This window comes from Bombus affinis, chromosome 15 (genome assembly GCF_024516045.1).
Source record: "Bombus affinis isolate iyBomAffi1 chromosome 15, iyBomAffi1.2, whole genome shotgun sequence".
Taxonomy (NCBI): Eukaryota; Metazoa; Arthropoda; class Insecta; order Hymenoptera; family Apidae; genus Bombus; species Bombus affinis.
This window is the reverse complement of record NC_066358.1, coordinates 2,951,511-2,968,888: the sequence shown is the minus strand read 5'-3', so window position 1 is coordinate 2,968,888 and position 17,378 is coordinate 2,951,511. Positions and strand designations below refer to the sequence as shown.

The window sequence follows — 17,378 nt, the reverse complement described above, 5'->3', positions numbered from 1 at the left end:
GCCCTGTGTCAAACACGCGCACGCGTCACGTACTTGTACAATATACAATAACCGCCATATCGTTACTTGTACTTTTGACCATTGATGACCATTTAGCTGTTCATTTATTACCGTGAAGAGTTGTGTTACGACAAACGCTTTCGTCTTTTTTAAATGGACTTGTGACTGTCTCTTGTAGAACAGAAGGTTGGATGTTCAGTTTTAATTCAATGTATATGTATATGTATATCGTTTCTTTGTTCGTTTGTGTCTCGTTATCTTTTTCCTTTTTTTTCTTTTGTTTTCTGAATGATTCAAACCATGCGTATGCATATCCACTATGCGCGCGCTCTCATGCGTGAATAGTATATACGTGTATATAACTTTACGCGCATTATTATACACACGTGTGTATACCTCACGTTGTGTAACGCAACAAAATGCAACGAATAAACTAAAGAAAAATAAAAAAGAAGAAAAAGAAAAAAAACGACAAATCGCAATATTCTCTGGTCGTGTGCCGTTGTTTATCCACGTGTCCACGTCCACGTGTCTCTATGTCGTGTGTAGCGCGCGCGCGCGCGTGTGCGCGTATGTGTACCGCATGAACTATATATGATGTTTGTTAGTTTGTTCCTTTGTTTCGTTTGTTTTAATGCCAGGTAATGTATTGAAACTAGTTGTGGTCTAGCAGTAAGTTTTTTCATCGCCCTGTTTTTTTTTTACCCGTACTTTGTCCAGTAGGCGCAGAGAACAATACACTGTGACTTATCACAGCCATCATGTATAACATATGACGATAATGATAACGACACGCGCCGTTTCCATTCTACCAGCCGTTAGTTAGCCGGATTCTGTACGCTTCTATGTCGAAATCGAATGACGATTTCTGAATTCCTTCGGAGTTCGGGGATTACAACGAAGCATTACGGAACATTACGCACGTCACGATGGTATACACGCGTTGTACCGTTGCTTCTTGCCGTATCGAACAATCAGACGGACGACAAGCGAAACCGAAGTTTCGGCATTCCTTTCATCAACCAAACGTTGTCGGACACGATTCCCATCGCCATTCGATTTCGTGTTCGGTGATACATGCACCGTGATTGCCCGATATTCAGACAACCGCGGTTTTGATTTAATGGAGGTATTCGTTGCTGTTCTGTCATCTCGTTATTGAGATCTATGTATGCATTGACACACGCTATCTGTGAACGGTTGTCTCACAACGAAATTATTCTATGACCATCCCAAGGAAAACGTAGTTTTATGGTTTCTGTATTAAATTGTATTACAGTGTTTTAATGGTTTGGCATTGATAAAAGATTTTGAATTAGTCAGTTCTGTTTGTTTATTATAAGGAAGTTTTGTTACGTACATTACTACAATATGTATTATGGTTCGTAGAAAGAAATATTCATTTTTATCGATTATAAAAGCGTAGATCCTATTAAAAAGGTTACATATTAAAATGTAGCACTGCTTCATTCACGTGACATTACAAGTATTTTGAACAGAAAAATAAGTATTTTTAGTATATAGGTATTAAATTAGTGAAATACCATATTATCTTTTTTATGTAATATCGTGAATGATTTGAATTGAAAGATATAAATTGTATTATCTCGAAAACAAAAACAATTATAACGCTGTAAATTAATCTAATGTAGAAAAATATAAATGTAAGTAAATGATACCGTTTTCTAAAGGAGAAAGTTTACAATGTGGTAAATTAATTGTTACAGACACATTCTTTTCACTGTAAATTCACTATAATAATGACAAGTATAAGTTTTCGTTACGAATTAATGCTGATAAACAGTAATGATGCTGACAATGGTATGGATACTATTTTCATAAAAGAAAAATTTATGAATTATACATTTGTCGAAGCATGATGCTTGTGCACTTGACCACTTGTTTTCCAAGTGGTGTAATATCCCTTGCAAAAAGAGATTGATTACGTAGTATTACATCTTCTTTGAACAATATTGATCAAGTCGAATACATAACACTTCCAACGGAACTCAATCGATCACGTAGTACTACGTTTCTTGCATAGCAGAACCTGTTACGTAATTCAACATTCCTTGTAAATTGACATTGATCGTGTAGTACTATAGTCTTGAATAACACGAGGTGAATCATTGTCTACGCAATATCGTTCATGGCTATGTATCTAAGAAACGTAATTATTAATCAAACAATCATAAATTGATAATGAACCATAAATAAATCAGAAATTTCTCGACAAGAAATAATTTATCAATCACGTAATACGTGAGCTTTTTTGTAATCCCACCATAACACTACGTTATCCAATCATGCCAAATCAACTGTGAACAACTAAACACGTAATTCTCCGTTAATGCCTAATAAAGTACTTTAAATTGTTAAATCACGTTGTATCGCGTTGTTTCGCAATTTTAATTGCAGCGTTCTATGTTATTCTCAAACACCAATAAAAAATCATACGACTCTGTAGTCGTGGACATTGTAACTTTATACATAACCTACAAAATGAAAAGATAAGATAGTATAACTTGTTTCCTTCGTATCTATTCAAGTATTTCTGGAAACTAATACGTTTTATCACAGGAAAATTATTGTTGCTCGATGTATCACTACATATAAGAACATAACTTATTTCAATAATAGTAACAATAATTTTCATAAACGATTATATACGATACACATGTAACACTACCGAACGTGTTAATTGGCTATGAAACAAAGACATCAATCACAAAACCACGCGATATTACAGTAAAATAACATACATTTATACTACAATAAAATCTCTACACAATTGCGAGTAATGCTATTTAACCATTACCCAACAACGAGACAAAGAGCACAATAACGTTATCTACATCCTTTCTTATCAGACAAAACCAAAATACCAAAAATAATCAGTGTCGCCATCTTCTACGAAGGAAGTGCGAAGCTTACTGCCAAGTCTCCCTACCGTTTAACTTCCTGTATCTCGAGTTTCTCGCTTAATTCTCCCTATTGCAGTATTCTCGATTACCACAGATAGTGTGTCTCGATGCGATCTTCACTGTTACCAGGCGAAGATCGCCGCAAGTTTCGGAAAGGGGCCCGGAATTAGAGCAACAATAAGAGGACGATAACGTCGAAGGTTCTTGGCTGAATATCGGGCCGTTGCTGGTCTCTAAATTGGAAAAGTTGTGTCGAGATTGGTCGTGGATTACGGGGTCAGAAATGATCGTTCTCCCCGCGATCGGGCTTCCTTTGGCACGCGCGCACGCGCGCGCTTCCGCCACAAGGAGAAACGGAAACACGCGAGCGCGCGCGTTACGTGTGCTGTACATATACACGATACGCACATCATCGAATCCCTGAAACCGATCCTTAGATTTTAGACCCTGGATCGATTTGGAGGCCGCGGAGAGCACTCTCGATGGGATTTTAGAGAGCCAAATTAATTGCCAACTAGATTTCTAAAAATGCTCTTTTTTACTCTTTTTTTCTATTGCTAGTTTTTTCCTTGTTTCTTCTTTTTTTTTAGTTCGATTCCAGGTCACTGGATTGCGGGGAAAGATCAAACGAATTTTTTGAAGAACGATAAGTGCTCGTTTGTACAGCAGAACTTGGTTTATCTGTTTACTGATGAAATTTGTGCCACTTCGTAAAAATCTTGACGGTGCAGTAGTACTCGTCCGGGTTAATTGGTTTAACGTTTTCTATGTAGCTCCATGGGTACACTTTTTTAAGCTTTGGTGATGATTCGATAAAATTTTTAAGAACTTGTTAGACTGATCGATGGTCGGTTGTTAATTACTCTGGCGATGAAATATTTAAATAGAAAATTGAATTTGCAGTAGCAATAGGTTAATTGTTAGAGAAATTTCATTGTGACATTGTAATATAAATCAAGGTTTTTTAATCCTTAGCATATTAAAGTGATATTATCGAAGTTCTATGACAAAAGAGATTCAATGATCCTATGCTTTCTTGTATCGTTATGCTAATTCGTATTATCGAAGCTTCGTCATAACTATAGCCGCATTGAAGTTGATCAAAATATTAGTCGAACTTATGAATATTATTAAATAGAAATGTTTATTTTGGCTATCGCGTTCACATACTTAGTGTGTGATAAATAAATTACGTTATAAATAAATTTACGATTTTAAATATCGTAGCTTCAATTAAATTTGAAAGTCTTTCTGTCTGTGTTTACAAGAACATTCTTTATATGTCGTATAATCTAAAGATGAAAAAATTTGATAGATAGCTTTAACGAAAAAAGATTTAACAATTACAAATGACAATTTTCTTGCATATTAACTTTTAAAAATCAATTAAGTAGCATCACACGTAAATTCCGTTATCGTAACTTCCATTATTTCTGATTTCAAATTAAATTAAATTGTACAGCTGTAGTTAAAGATATGTAAATTTTCAGATATTTTCGAGCGATAGTGCAAGTTCGATTATCACGATTATCGTTTTATTCGCGAGCCAATATATAATAACGGTGTTCGATGACGTAAAGACGTACATAGTTCCTAAGAAATATTTAATAACTCACTCGCTCTTATTTATTCTGACGCAAATACGCAATCGTTTTACTGTTAGTTACTAAACAAAACAAAAAGAAGAAAACTAACAAACGACAGCATTTCTCTTGGAGTTTTTTATGCAAACGTCATTTCAGGTGTTATTTTGTCTATACTTACTTACTGCTATTTATGAATGAAACATAGGTATAGAAAAATCATGTACAATATATTTGCCAAAAGTATTAATAGGTTATTAATAAGTAAAAATTAAGAAAATATGTATTGAGATCCATAAGTAAGTCCACGCCTTTGTATGCTAAGGATTACGTTCTACGAACAAAAATTTTAGAAAGCTTATGAAACGTGACGATGAAATATTTTTATATAGTTTTGAACGTAAAATTTCTTTATACAAACGAAGATTTATCGAATTTGCAATGGTATTTCCTTCTTGAAAAATCGTGTTTTACAAACAGTAAGCAACGATTTGCTTATTTATTTCAACATAAAAACGATGTTCTTTTATCGTATTTTTCAAAACATTTTGGATTTACAATGGTATTTTACAAAAACTAAGCTTCGCGGAAAAAATCAACTGCAGTTTGCTTACGCACGGCTTCGTAAAAACGAAGTTTTATAGTATTTCTCGAAAAATTTCAGTTTTGCAGAGTACATCTGCTCTTTACAAAATCGTGTTTCGAAAAAATGAACAAACATTTATTTGTTTATACGTGTCTGCATAAAAACGAAGCTTTATCGTGATTTCTAAAAAAAATTTCAGATTCACGGTGGCATTTCCACTACGCGAGACCTCGTTTCACGAGCGAAAATAGACGACGGTTTGCTTGTTTGTCGCAAACCGCTCGTAAATAGGGCGAAATACGTGTCGATTCTTTAATAATGCCAATCGTGTAGTCGTAAATAATTCTTGACGCATTCCGCGAGGAAGTAAAAACGCGTCGAGCGTGACTTCGTTCGTGTTTTTGAAATTCAAATCGCACCCGTCGAAGATTCAGAGCGGTCGAATTGCATGAATAATTCGATAAACGTTACACTCGCGTCCAAATTTCGACGTGGCGCGTGTTCCTAAAGGAAAAAACGAACTCTCCCCGCAATAATTCAACGTGATTTATTTCGTTTTCTTCGCTGCTAATGAATCTTTGATCAGCTCGTTAACCGATGTATCAGTAAATTTTTTATTGAAACATTGCATCAACCGTTCGACCAATTGATTTCGCGATCATAAAACAAACACAGATCCGCGGTGACGCGTAAATGAAAATCGCGAAACAGTTCGATATCCATTTTGAAGTTTAAAGAACAAAAGTTATTGATGGAGTTTATTGGGAATCGATTGACAGAGTTTATCTGAGCATTTTTGATATTGGATAAACTTCTTTTTTAATTCGAAAGATAGTTTTAGTTAAACACAGGTAAACGATGTGTCATTACAGGCGAGAATTACCTGTAGAATTTTGTTTCGATTATTACTGTGATTTTTCAAAAGCGTAGCCAATTTTTCCCCGGAACTCCCAGTTAAAAAATTACGTATTAAATACTATGTTTTTACTTTATTGATACTGTTCATAATTATTCGCATGTTCGTATTTGTTAAAAAAATTGAGATATACTGTAATATTTTATAAAAATACTGATATTGTTACAATATATTGAGTAATATAAATTGACAAACGAGAGTGTGACTTCTATAATAATGAATAAATATTTGTCACTATATTTCGTACAATTGGCTTTACAATAAGGACGTGCCATAATATACGATAAGCCTTCATGTTAAAATTTCATATTGGGCCACGAAAATAGAACTATTTTGCCAAAATAATGAATTAAATAATTCAATTGACTCCAAAATTAGGACAAATTATAGTAATTATATGATACTGATAAAATATTGGGACATGGAAATGGTAATACTGCTCCCATAACAGTGAATAAATAATTATCATTATATTTGTCGTTATTCAATTATCTCCAAAATTAGAACAAGCATATAACAATCAAGTCATAGTTGATAAAATTTTACAAAATGATATATGAGAAATATGATATATTAATATATGAAGTGCCACTCATAAAACTCAGATTTGTCATAAAATACCGTAATAAAATATATTTACTATCAAGTACAAAAATTATATTAAATGGAAGCAAAAAATGTTACTCATTTTCAATAATTATGGACAGCTTTCCTTCCTCTTTATATATTTTATAATATCAAAATATTATTCAATATTTAATAAAATTAAAATATCGTTTAATAAAAACAAAAGTTATACAGTAATTTTATTTAATGGGTCAGCTCTCTTCCCTTCGGAATGGTTTCCGCCGTCTCCAGCTTTTTTCATAGTGTGGACTTGGATTCCCATATCGTGCTTATGGCGCACTGTTCAGCCGAAAAGTTTGCAGTTCACAGTTGATCGAGCACGATCGATCGTCGATTTGAAATCATTATCGAACGCCAGAACTTGTCCTGAACATGTCTGGCCCATAAGCCAGGTCTGAGAATCTTAGCCTAACAGTGCAAATGACTGATACATACATATATATATATATATACACATATGTTGTATACAATATATATGTATATATATATTTTTTTCCTTTTTGTTTCATCTGTTAGAGCATTCGTAGAGTAATCATTATTATAAACGTTCTTTAGGTTACATTGACTTGTTCTTTTGTGTGCCACGTGATGCGTATTTTCTAATGTAGCATGCTTTTTGAACTGAAAATTGAAACCCGAAAGTATGAACAGCGAAAACTACTTAGGAGAGGAAAAACACTGAAATCGTTCGCGTTCAGACTCGAAATTTTGTCTCACTCCTTAGATCACGAATTAAAAAATCCTTTCCATCCTAAACATGAAAAAAGATGAAAATATCTTAATTACTTGAGCTACGTTTTTCCTACGCGTAGAAATATAAAATTTTTATAAATTAAGGGGAGAGAAATCCATGAAAATTTCTATAGATTAAGATAAACTAAACATTGAAAAATTGTTATAGATATAAAATGTTTCTACGAGTTATGTCGTGGCTGATAATTATATAGGCATATCGGCATAAGGAATAATTAATAATAATGGCATTATGTCGAAGAAAAGGATGACTGTTTCGGTTCTGAACGTCGAAACGTTAGGTAGTTTACTTGGCCCTTGACTCAGACGTTTGGATAAATATTTGGACTATGATAGTTTTTTTTTTGACAATGTATTCAGTGAATTAATATTTGACGCGTTTTTGTGCAACACTCGCTTATTTGCTGTACACTACGCAACCGGAGCTTTGGATAACGAGAGAAGTTTTTAACTGAAGTGTGAACAACATCCTGGCGCCCGAAGCTGGCACGGGAATAAACCTTTGTCGTTGTTGTTGGCAGTTCCTGAATATGGCGTCGGTGTTCATGCGGATTTTTAACCTGATTTGCATGATGCTCCTAATCGGTCACTGGAGTGGCTGCCTACAATTCCTGGTCCCAATGCTCCAAGGGTTTCCTAGTAACTCGTGGGTCGCCATCAATGAATTACAAGTAAGTAATGTGACGAGCTCGACAAAATTCGAGATCCTCGCTCGTTTGAAATCTAACCGAGTTACCAGCTTCTTTATTCCAATTAGATTTCATGGTACTAGCTTGTGACATATGTGTACTCGTCCCGTTTTCTCCTTTTATGTAATATGTATAAAATAAAATTCTGACGAATTTGATAAGATTGGATGTTGAACACTGCGAAGAAGATCAAATCTGGAGAACCACTGTCATCTTTCTTAAAATATAATTCAGATTGAAGAAGTATTTAGTAAGAAAATTTCTGAGGAAAACAGAAATAATGGAAAATAAACTTTTCTTCTTCTCCTCGCAGTTTCTTTCTTTCACATTAATGGCTTATTTCGTGAAAAGTTTGAAAGCGGAATGAAAGATTCTAAAAAACAAGAGGCGTACCTTAACCCCCTCCTTTTGCAGTTCTTTCGTCTGCTAATGGCTTTTACTTTTATAATAGGCCTATTCTATTGTTATCCTCGAATTTAGAATGCCTTGACTAAAAACTAAGAAGGAAAATAACAATCTCTTAACCTATTTTCCTCAAAGAAGAAAATAATAACAATATATATACATATAATACTATCACTAATAGTTGTAAAAAATATGACGTCCAAAGATAATCATAATATTTTTTGTACCAGAACGAAAAGTAGAGAAAGCTGATGTTTTTACGACAGGTCACTGTCGTAATATTTTACTATCGTCTTCTTTCAGGACTCATTTTGGCTGGAACAATACTCATGGGCCCTTTTCAAAGCCATGTCGCACATGCTCTGCATAGGATACGGAAGGTTTCCACCGCAATCCTTGACCGACATGTGGCTCACTATGCTCAGTATGATCAGCGGTGCTACCTGTTATGCACTTTTCCTTGGACACGCGACGAATCTCATTCAGTCACTCGATTCCTCCAGGAGACAATACCGCGAGAAGGTATTTAATATTCGACGAGCAAGCCGCGAATCATTGAAGAAAATCCTTGCACTTTCACCCTTCTGATTCTCGTTACTGTCAGTGTCAAATTCTCTAGAGTTCATGATCGGAATATTGCTAGTAGTGTCTTTCGTGTAACGTATAACGAAGAATATTTTACTTTCAGTCTGACAACACTATGAAATCGTAAACAATACTTGAATTAAAATAATATATCACAGAATACTGGATAATACGAAAAAACGAATTTATATTATTGTTCTATCTATTTTTTCTATTCTATCAAAATTCTAGGAATGTCGTGTTCAAATGTCAGAATGTCCAAAACCACCAGCCAACATCGACATTTATAATAATTTTTATCGATGCCAGTTTTAATTAACTAAAAACCATCGAGCACAGAAACTACCTCTTTAGTACAAATTCGATTAAGAATCTTCCTAAATGAAATTAATTAACGTTCAAAGCGCAGAATAAGATGTTTAAGGATAGAAATTAACGACTGTACTCGAACCAGGTTAAACAAGTAGAGGAATACATGGCCTATCGAAAGTTACCACGAGAAATGAGACAGAGGATCACGGAATATTTCGAGCATCGTTACCAGGGCAAATTCTTCGACGAGGAACTGATCCTCGGAGAGCTGTCGGAGAAATTAAGAGAAGTACGAGCCTCAGAACGAGAGACTATGGTCTACTAATTGCCCGATTTCAACAAATCCTAACGTGTTCTCGTTTCGTTCTAGGACGTGATCAACTACAACTGCAGATCGTTAGTCGCGTCCGTGCCATTCTTTGCCAACGCCGATTCCAACTTTGTCTCGGATGTCGTTACCAAATTGAGATACGAAGTCTTCCAGCCGGGTAAGTATCAATTACTTGACTGAATTGTTAGAATTAAAAATAATCTTTATATTAGCAAGTAGAAAAATTTCTTGAACTATCGAGGGAATTTGAAATGGTATCATCGTTACAACGAATTAATTTCTAAATTTATAATTTAGTAAAATACCGATTTGATAAAAATATTCTATGAAAGTTATTTGTCAGATTTGTCTTTTAAATTATTATTAAACTAACTTCTCGAACAATCCAATAGTCAAACTACGTTATTTAAGAAACACAGCGATGAGAATCAATTCTTCAAATCTAAACTTCAATCTACTATTCCTCGCAAGAAACAACTTCCTTACATAAACTTTTGACTAACGTAACTCTGAAAAAGTTCAAACATAAATGATTTTTCTTACTGCACACACATATATACACATACATACAACCACGAAAGTAAAAGAAAAACGACCAATTCTCCGTATAACTTGAAACCTTGCCTAACATTAAAATCTTGCGTTCCCCTCGAACAAAAGTCAACGTTCGAGCAACAGACACGTTGCAACAACAAATTTGAGGGAGATCTCTTAATAACAGCGAAGCGACAAAATTTTACAGGTGATATCATCATCAAGGAAGGTACGATCGGCTCTAAAATGTACTTCATACAAGAAGGCATAGTCGATATCGTGATGGCGAACGGCGAGGTCGCGACTTCGCTGTCAGATGGCTCGTACTTTGGCGAGATCTGTCTACTGACGAACGCGAGGAGGGTAGCCTCGGTCCGTGCCGAGACCTACTGCAATCTCTTCAGCCTCTCGGTGGATCATTTTAACGCCGTGCTGGACCAGTATCCATTAATGCGCAGAACGATGGAAAGCGTTGCCGCCGAGAGGTATAAGCTTTGGTTAGGTTTGTTCTATCGAGTTGGTGTGCTAATAGATGTCAATCATCACTCCCACTTCCATGTTGATTTTGTTGAACATTGTGTACTGTCCGATAAAGCGAGTTCTATCAGTCATTCTTATTGTTATTATCTTAATTTTATTATTAATTTAATTTTTTTTATTATTTTTACTATTATTATGATTATTATTATTATTATTATTATTATTGCTATCTAAAAACATTTCATAATCGCTTATCTCTTCAACACATCTTTGTTCTTCTTCTTCTTCTTCTTATTATTATTATTGCTATTATTATGATTATTATTACTCTGATATAATTTCTTTCGTATTTGTTTGTGCTGGTTTTCAACTCGATACGCTTGTTTTGCATACACTTTACACACACAAAAAGGAAAATAATAAAAAATCTTATTTGGCTGGACGTTCTTTTTTGCGATTGAAGAATCTCTCTTATTGAACGTGACAGTGCAGAATTTTGTTTTCTTGGGGAGAAAGTATTACAACAAAAAGCGCACTAACTTGCGATCGAGGGACGAGTATCCGTTAGATACTCGTCCCCAATCAATCGAGAGGGTTTTTTGAGAATTTTTTTCAACTTCGTTTTTTTCCTTTGTGAATATTCTCTCTCGACACGTGATTCCCCGTTCGACAAGCGATCGTGTTTGTAGAAATGACACGAGAGTCGAACGGGGTTTCATCCGTTCGAAAAGAAAGAAGAAAGCTTGGAACACCGCGACAAAATATCTTCACACTCTCGACACATTCACTATACATAGTAATGTTGTATTCATAATTTTGCAAACATTCTTTATAAATCAGTTCTGGATTTCTCGGTTTTGCCGCATCTCCGCAGAGTCACATACTTCTCTTTGGTTCTAGATAGGAATTTTATGATTTATTGATCAAAGTAATTGATGCACTTTTATCGATAACAGTATTGCAGTAGCGTTTCTTGTCGTTTTTATGCACCAGTATTGTTTCTCTTATTGAATCTGTTTTGGTTACATTGCTATAGCTTATCTATCAAGTTTATGGTTCACTTTGAGTTTAAATAGCTGAGCGTTTTAATCCCTCATTATAAACTCCAATGAATTATAATTGTAATAAAGAGTATAAACTCAAACAAAAATCAAGATTTAAAATTTACGGTATGTGAGTGTCAATGAATTATCCTATAAACTAACCATAAATCAGTCATTTATTTCAAGAAGAGTTATTTAAAAATAAAAAAAAAATTATTTTATGGGAGACTAAACTATTTCCAACACATCAGTCGTATATTTTTATCTATTTTCCTATTCCATTTAGAAGACAAAAGATTTAATCAAAATACTATTTGGAAACTGAAAATCCTAATAAATCTCGATAACTGTGATAATAATATCGTAATCATAAACAGTTCTAACATTTATATAAAAACACCATTTCTCTTCTTCAAATTCCCAAATTCTTTGTCCATTTTTGAGGGATTAAATCGATGAAATTATAAACACACGCAAAAATGTGATTCTGCGGGGCGCATTTCAAAGCTACTGACTTTCTTTTACCCAGTCTTGTACCTCGCATTATAAAACCTTTAGCGGTGCAAGTGGTATTAGAAACGAATAATAAAAATGTTTGTTGCAAGTCGCGGTGGGATAATAACGTTCGATTTTTTAGGGAATTACCTGTACTGCTAAACGGTTTGTAAGTCGATCGATGTGAATAATCGTTGGTTGTGTTCTGTGCAACATTCCCTACGCTTAATTGTGCTCTCTCTATAGGTTGAACAAAATCGGCAAGAATCCGAATCTGGTGGCCCACCGCGAGGAGGATCTTGGAAGCGAGTCGAAGACGATAAATGCCGTGGTGAACGCGCTCGCTGAGCAAGCTGCGCATGCTAGCGCCAGTGAAGAATCGGTAAATATTTTTCAAAATTGCTACTAGCCATAATTGATAAATTTTTTGAAGATTTTATATGACCATTAAGTCCATTCGCAATTTCTTAAAAAGGCGCGCTAGGTATCTTAAGGTTACGTCAACTATTGTCAGTTTTATATAAAATCTATTCAATCTATCAATCAAAAAGTGACTTGTTTGCCCCATTTCGTTATAAAATATCATTTATAGAAAAAAAGTTCAGACACATATGACTTTATAGTTTTTAAACAATTTCTATAATATTACAGAGCCGTAAATTTTAAGGCTCGGCGCGCAGAGTATGATGAAACGACTATTTCTTTTTTTTTTCTAATAGCTAGATGAAAAATTATGAAATTCATTTGTTCCAAATTCCAGGTACACAGCATGGAACTGAGGACTCTTCCCGCTTGTCTGTTGCCCAGACCAAAGTCTGAGAATAATTTCGCGAGTCAGGAGCTCTCCCGAGAGGGACGACGGATCTTCCACAAGAGCGACACTTTCCACAAGGATTCGTATCAATGACGACACTCGTTATACTAGCATACAGAGAGATACTAACGGCTCCATGAGCGACAGTGGCGTTGTACACTGTCGATCGGATCGTTGGCAGCCGTTTTAAGCCTAGATCCTGGACGCTACACTAGAAGCAATCTATACATAGATATACGCTATGCCAGTAGTCTTCTAGCGATCGGTTTCTAGCGCCTTCTTATATTAACCTGACGGCACGTTCCAGTCCAGGATCTATGCGTAAAATCGCGCGGACCAAGAGAATGCCGACGTTCTCCAGCGATGGCACGGCACAACACACAAAATAAAACCATCGTTTAGACGTAACGCTATTATTTTCCCCGTCTGCGAGACGTTCAACCTCAACAGCAATAAACGAAGCAACCGACAAAAAGAAGAAGAACAGAAAACTTGTGGAGGGTTAGCTACGATCGTTGTCCTTCATTGTCACGAAACGATCGCACGAGGATAGAGAAACGATCGAGAAATATTTTCAACGGAGGACCTTGTGCTCGACGAAGGAAAAAGAAGAGGATCGATAAAAAGATGGACTGCTGCGCCATCGATCGGAGAACACGGAGCCGTTAATTCCTGCCGCGAGTCTTCTTCATCGACGCAGGCGTCGCAACCATAAAGCGAACAGAAATTGATGCGACGACTGGATGAAGACCTCAACGACGACGAAGAGCAGGCCTAGAAATTTATAGAGCGTATGTAGAGCCCATCGTGGACTAGGTAGAAAAATCCTAAACGACAGTGTTAAACGATGCGTAAATTTCTCTGTGATTTTGCAAAAGCCGTACGTTTCGCACTTTTAGGAAAAAAATGATGAAACACAGGGGCGAGAGGGGGGGGGGTATGAAAACAAGAAAGAGAATAACCTATACACGAACGATTAGGATTCAGTTTTTGGTTCTTTTCTAAGACAACTAACTAACGTATTGAAGAGGACGGGAGAGAAACTCGTGAAACGAGGGGTATTCCAGTTATAAGTTTGTTAACGTGTTTTAACTTTAGCTTCGTATCGTTGGATAGTCCCGTACGAGTGATCGAATGAATAGTAAGATGACGAGAAGAAGGAGGAAGCAACTTGTAATATAAGAGCTGGCAATCGTAAGGGAATTTGAACGAAGATAAAGAAAAAGGAAGATCGAAGAGGATATTTATCGCGGCTAATCTGTCTTAATTTTTGAGATCGAAAGAGCACGCCTGCGATTCAGAACTCGCTTCTATGCTATTTTATTTTCAAAATGGAAAATCTTAATGATAAATAGAAAATACATCTCGTATCAATTCGGGGCAGTGGACAAATTGCCGATATCGAATCACAATCAACAGATCTATTCAATTAAAAATCGGGGTTTCGGATGACCGTGCTGAGACGCGAACAGAAGGGAAAGGATCCAGCGCCACGGGAATCGAGATGGATGAATGTATGAGAATTTTTCAGGGTTACAATTTTGAGGACAAACGGGGTATCGAGTGAAGAAATTTAAGTCGTTCTACAAAAGAGAGAAAATTAATATTATAAAACAAATCTAAATCGAAGGCCCAAAGATCGTGTTAACTTGTTGAGTGTTCTTTGGGCTGCCACGGCTAATATAAAAAAAATGTAACACAAACGTCAATGAATGAGAGATAAAATTAAGTAAGTGGAACGCGAGAGAGAGCGAACGAGAGAGCGAGAGATAAGTATCTTTTTATTCGGGTGAAAGACACGCGATGTATTATAAGAAGCGAACAAAACAAAGCAAAACAAAACAAAAGAAACAAACAAAATAGAAGAAAGAAAGGAAGGTATAAATATTATGTAATAAATTATTATTATTGTTACCGGTTATCATTGCAATGATTATTACATCCACTACCGCATAAATGAAAATAAAAAAACACTAAGCAGAATAAATGACAAAAAAATAAACTAAGAAGTAAAAGATGAGAAAACAGATTACACACATATTATATATATATATACATACATATATACATATACATAAATATACATATAAAGTATGCATAGTGGTCAATACAGTGCTGCAAGATATTAACGATGTAACGTTTTAAACTGTAAAACGCGAGGAAGAATGACACACCGACAGACACCGAATATACATTTACGGACAGTCTCGGACACAATGACGATCCTTGAGAATAAAATAATGTTGCTTCTCTGATATTGATTTCACGATTCGGCAGAACATTTTTCAAACGATAAGGAAAAAACAGAATATAAAATAGAATTAAGAATTTAATACACGATCGAATTGTATTATTTTTGTAGCTGTTGGCGCGTACGTTTTTCGTTGGCGCGGTGTTATTCTTTGCGTATTTGAAAGTTTAACGCAACTGTTGAATTTGTCTGATATTAGCGTTATTCGTAGCGGAGAAGAGAACCCTCAATTCTGAGAGAATATTTCCCGGGTCAGTGGCTTCTGAACTTGGATTTTATTATCGGCACATCTCCCTTTTAATTCTTAAGATGTATAAAACACGTCAGTTCTCGATTCTAACTCTACATCGTAAATTGTGAAATGATGTTACAGTTTTGAAATATGTTACGTTTCAAAATTTTATTCAGTGGATTTCTGTCATTTGATTATTACATTAAAGAAGACACAAAGTAAAAGTGAGATTACAGCAATAAAAGAGACGCAGAAACCACTGTACCACGTATTAGCTCAACTGAACGTAGAATCGCATCTGTTCGCAAATGATACTCTTCTTTAAACAATTAAACGAACGCTCTAAGAGTCTAATTTACAAAATAGCAACGTTACTTGTTATTTTGAAGTATTATATATAAATAATATGTATACACACGCTGGATCACATATTGACGTATACAATTATTACACCGACGAACACACACACACACACACAACGGCGAATGAAAAAGAAAAAACGAAACGTGCCATTCGTTTCCTAGTTGAATGTGTACACCTTCGTGCATATGTGAATGATATGCATACATGTACATATATACATATATAAATATATAAATATCCACGTAAGAGTGTAGGAATATTATATACATGCGTTTCATACATAATACATATACATATGTAAACATATACACCTACACACGTATGAGGAAAACAGAAGTACCTATTTTTCATGTAAGAGAGAGATAGTTTTCTGTCATTATTTTACATCCCCTCACGTCATCCTGAATAATATTATATTATATATATAAATAACGATAAAAAAAAGAATAACTAACTACGATAATGATTATTATTATTATATATAAATATTGTAATAGCGATGAAAGAGAACGGTTTGCGTACCGTGGGTCGAAAACAAAAAGCATCCCAAAAATGGTAGAATACTCGTAGACCGCATGACCGACGTTTTTATAGAAATCAACTCTATACACACAAAAACCGGTCTAGGACTAATCTGCCAGCAAGGTTCGGGCCTAAGGTGTACGCGTAACTAATTATACAAACAAATATGAAAGAGAGAAATTAAAGAGAGAATGAGTGTGAGAGTGCGAAAGAATAGAATTATTGTTACTAATTGAGAAAAAAGGCGAGCGAGAACGAAGTAGAAGATGAACGATTTATTATTATTACGATTATTATTATGATTACGATTACGATTATTATTACGGTTATTATCACGATTATAATTATTCTTGTTATTATCATTCGTAGAACGAAAACGTGGCAGAGAAGGAACGGAAGGAAAGAAGTTGTATTCTTTGCTATCCCTGCTGAAAAAAAGCAAAAAAATCGATAGATAACTATTTATCCGCTGTCTGCTAATGAAACGGTCAAAGCGCGATAGAAAAGAGGAGGGAAAAAGAGAGAAATATTATTATACCGTGTAAAAAGGCATAAAATAAAATAAGATACGTTATGTGTTGTAAAAATCGTTCTATGTACAACATGTACATACAGACAGCCGCGAAAAGAGCATAGACTTCCAGAAAAAGAAAAGACAAGGGCGAATGTTATACGAAGAAATATTAAAGCGAACAGAGAAGCAGGCGAAGAAGGATAACAAATATAATATTAGGATTAAATATCGAGCAAATGCGAACAAATACAGTGTTAAAAAAAAAAAAAAAAAAAAATAAATAGCTCGTGCGGCTATTCGAGATGCACGTTATTTGCTAAGTGACAAGAGTGAGACACGTAATTAAGCGAATTAACAAAACAACAAAAACAAACAGAAAAAAATAAAAAAAAGTAACATACAAAAGGCAAAGTTAGTTT

General features: G+C 35.0%; 1 protein-coding gene across 13 annotated transcripts in view; it reads left to right on the top strand.

Annotated features, from left to right (window-relative positions):
• Positions 1–17,240, top strand: part of LOC126924936 (potassium/sodium hyperpolarization-activated cyclic nucleotide-gated channel 3) — a 219,488-nt gene extending 202,248 nt beyond the window's left edge. For 10 of the 13 annotated variants that reach the window (XM_050739972.1, XM_050739971.1, XM_050739970.1 and 7 more), the window contains 7 exons: positions 7,911–8,060; positions 8,787–9,005; positions 9,523–9,669; positions 9,751–9,868; positions 10,454–10,742; positions 12,510–12,645; positions 13,024–17,240. In XM_050739972.1, the coding sequence (XP_050595929.1) occupies positions 7,911–8,060; positions 8,787–9,005; positions 9,523–9,669; positions 9,751–9,868; positions 10,454–10,742; positions 12,510–12,645; positions 13,024–13,170 (1,206 nt within the window). In that variant the 3' untranslated portion in view covers positions 13,171–17,240. The remainder of the gene's footprint in view (positions 1–7,910; positions 8,061–8,786; positions 9,006–9,522; positions 9,670–9,750; positions 9,869–10,453; positions 10,743–12,509; positions 12,646–13,023) is intronic. The other 3 variants (XM_050739973.1, XM_050739978.1, XM_050739981.1) reach the window with 1 other exon arrangement.
• Positions 17,241–17,378: the final 138 nt, after the last annotated feature.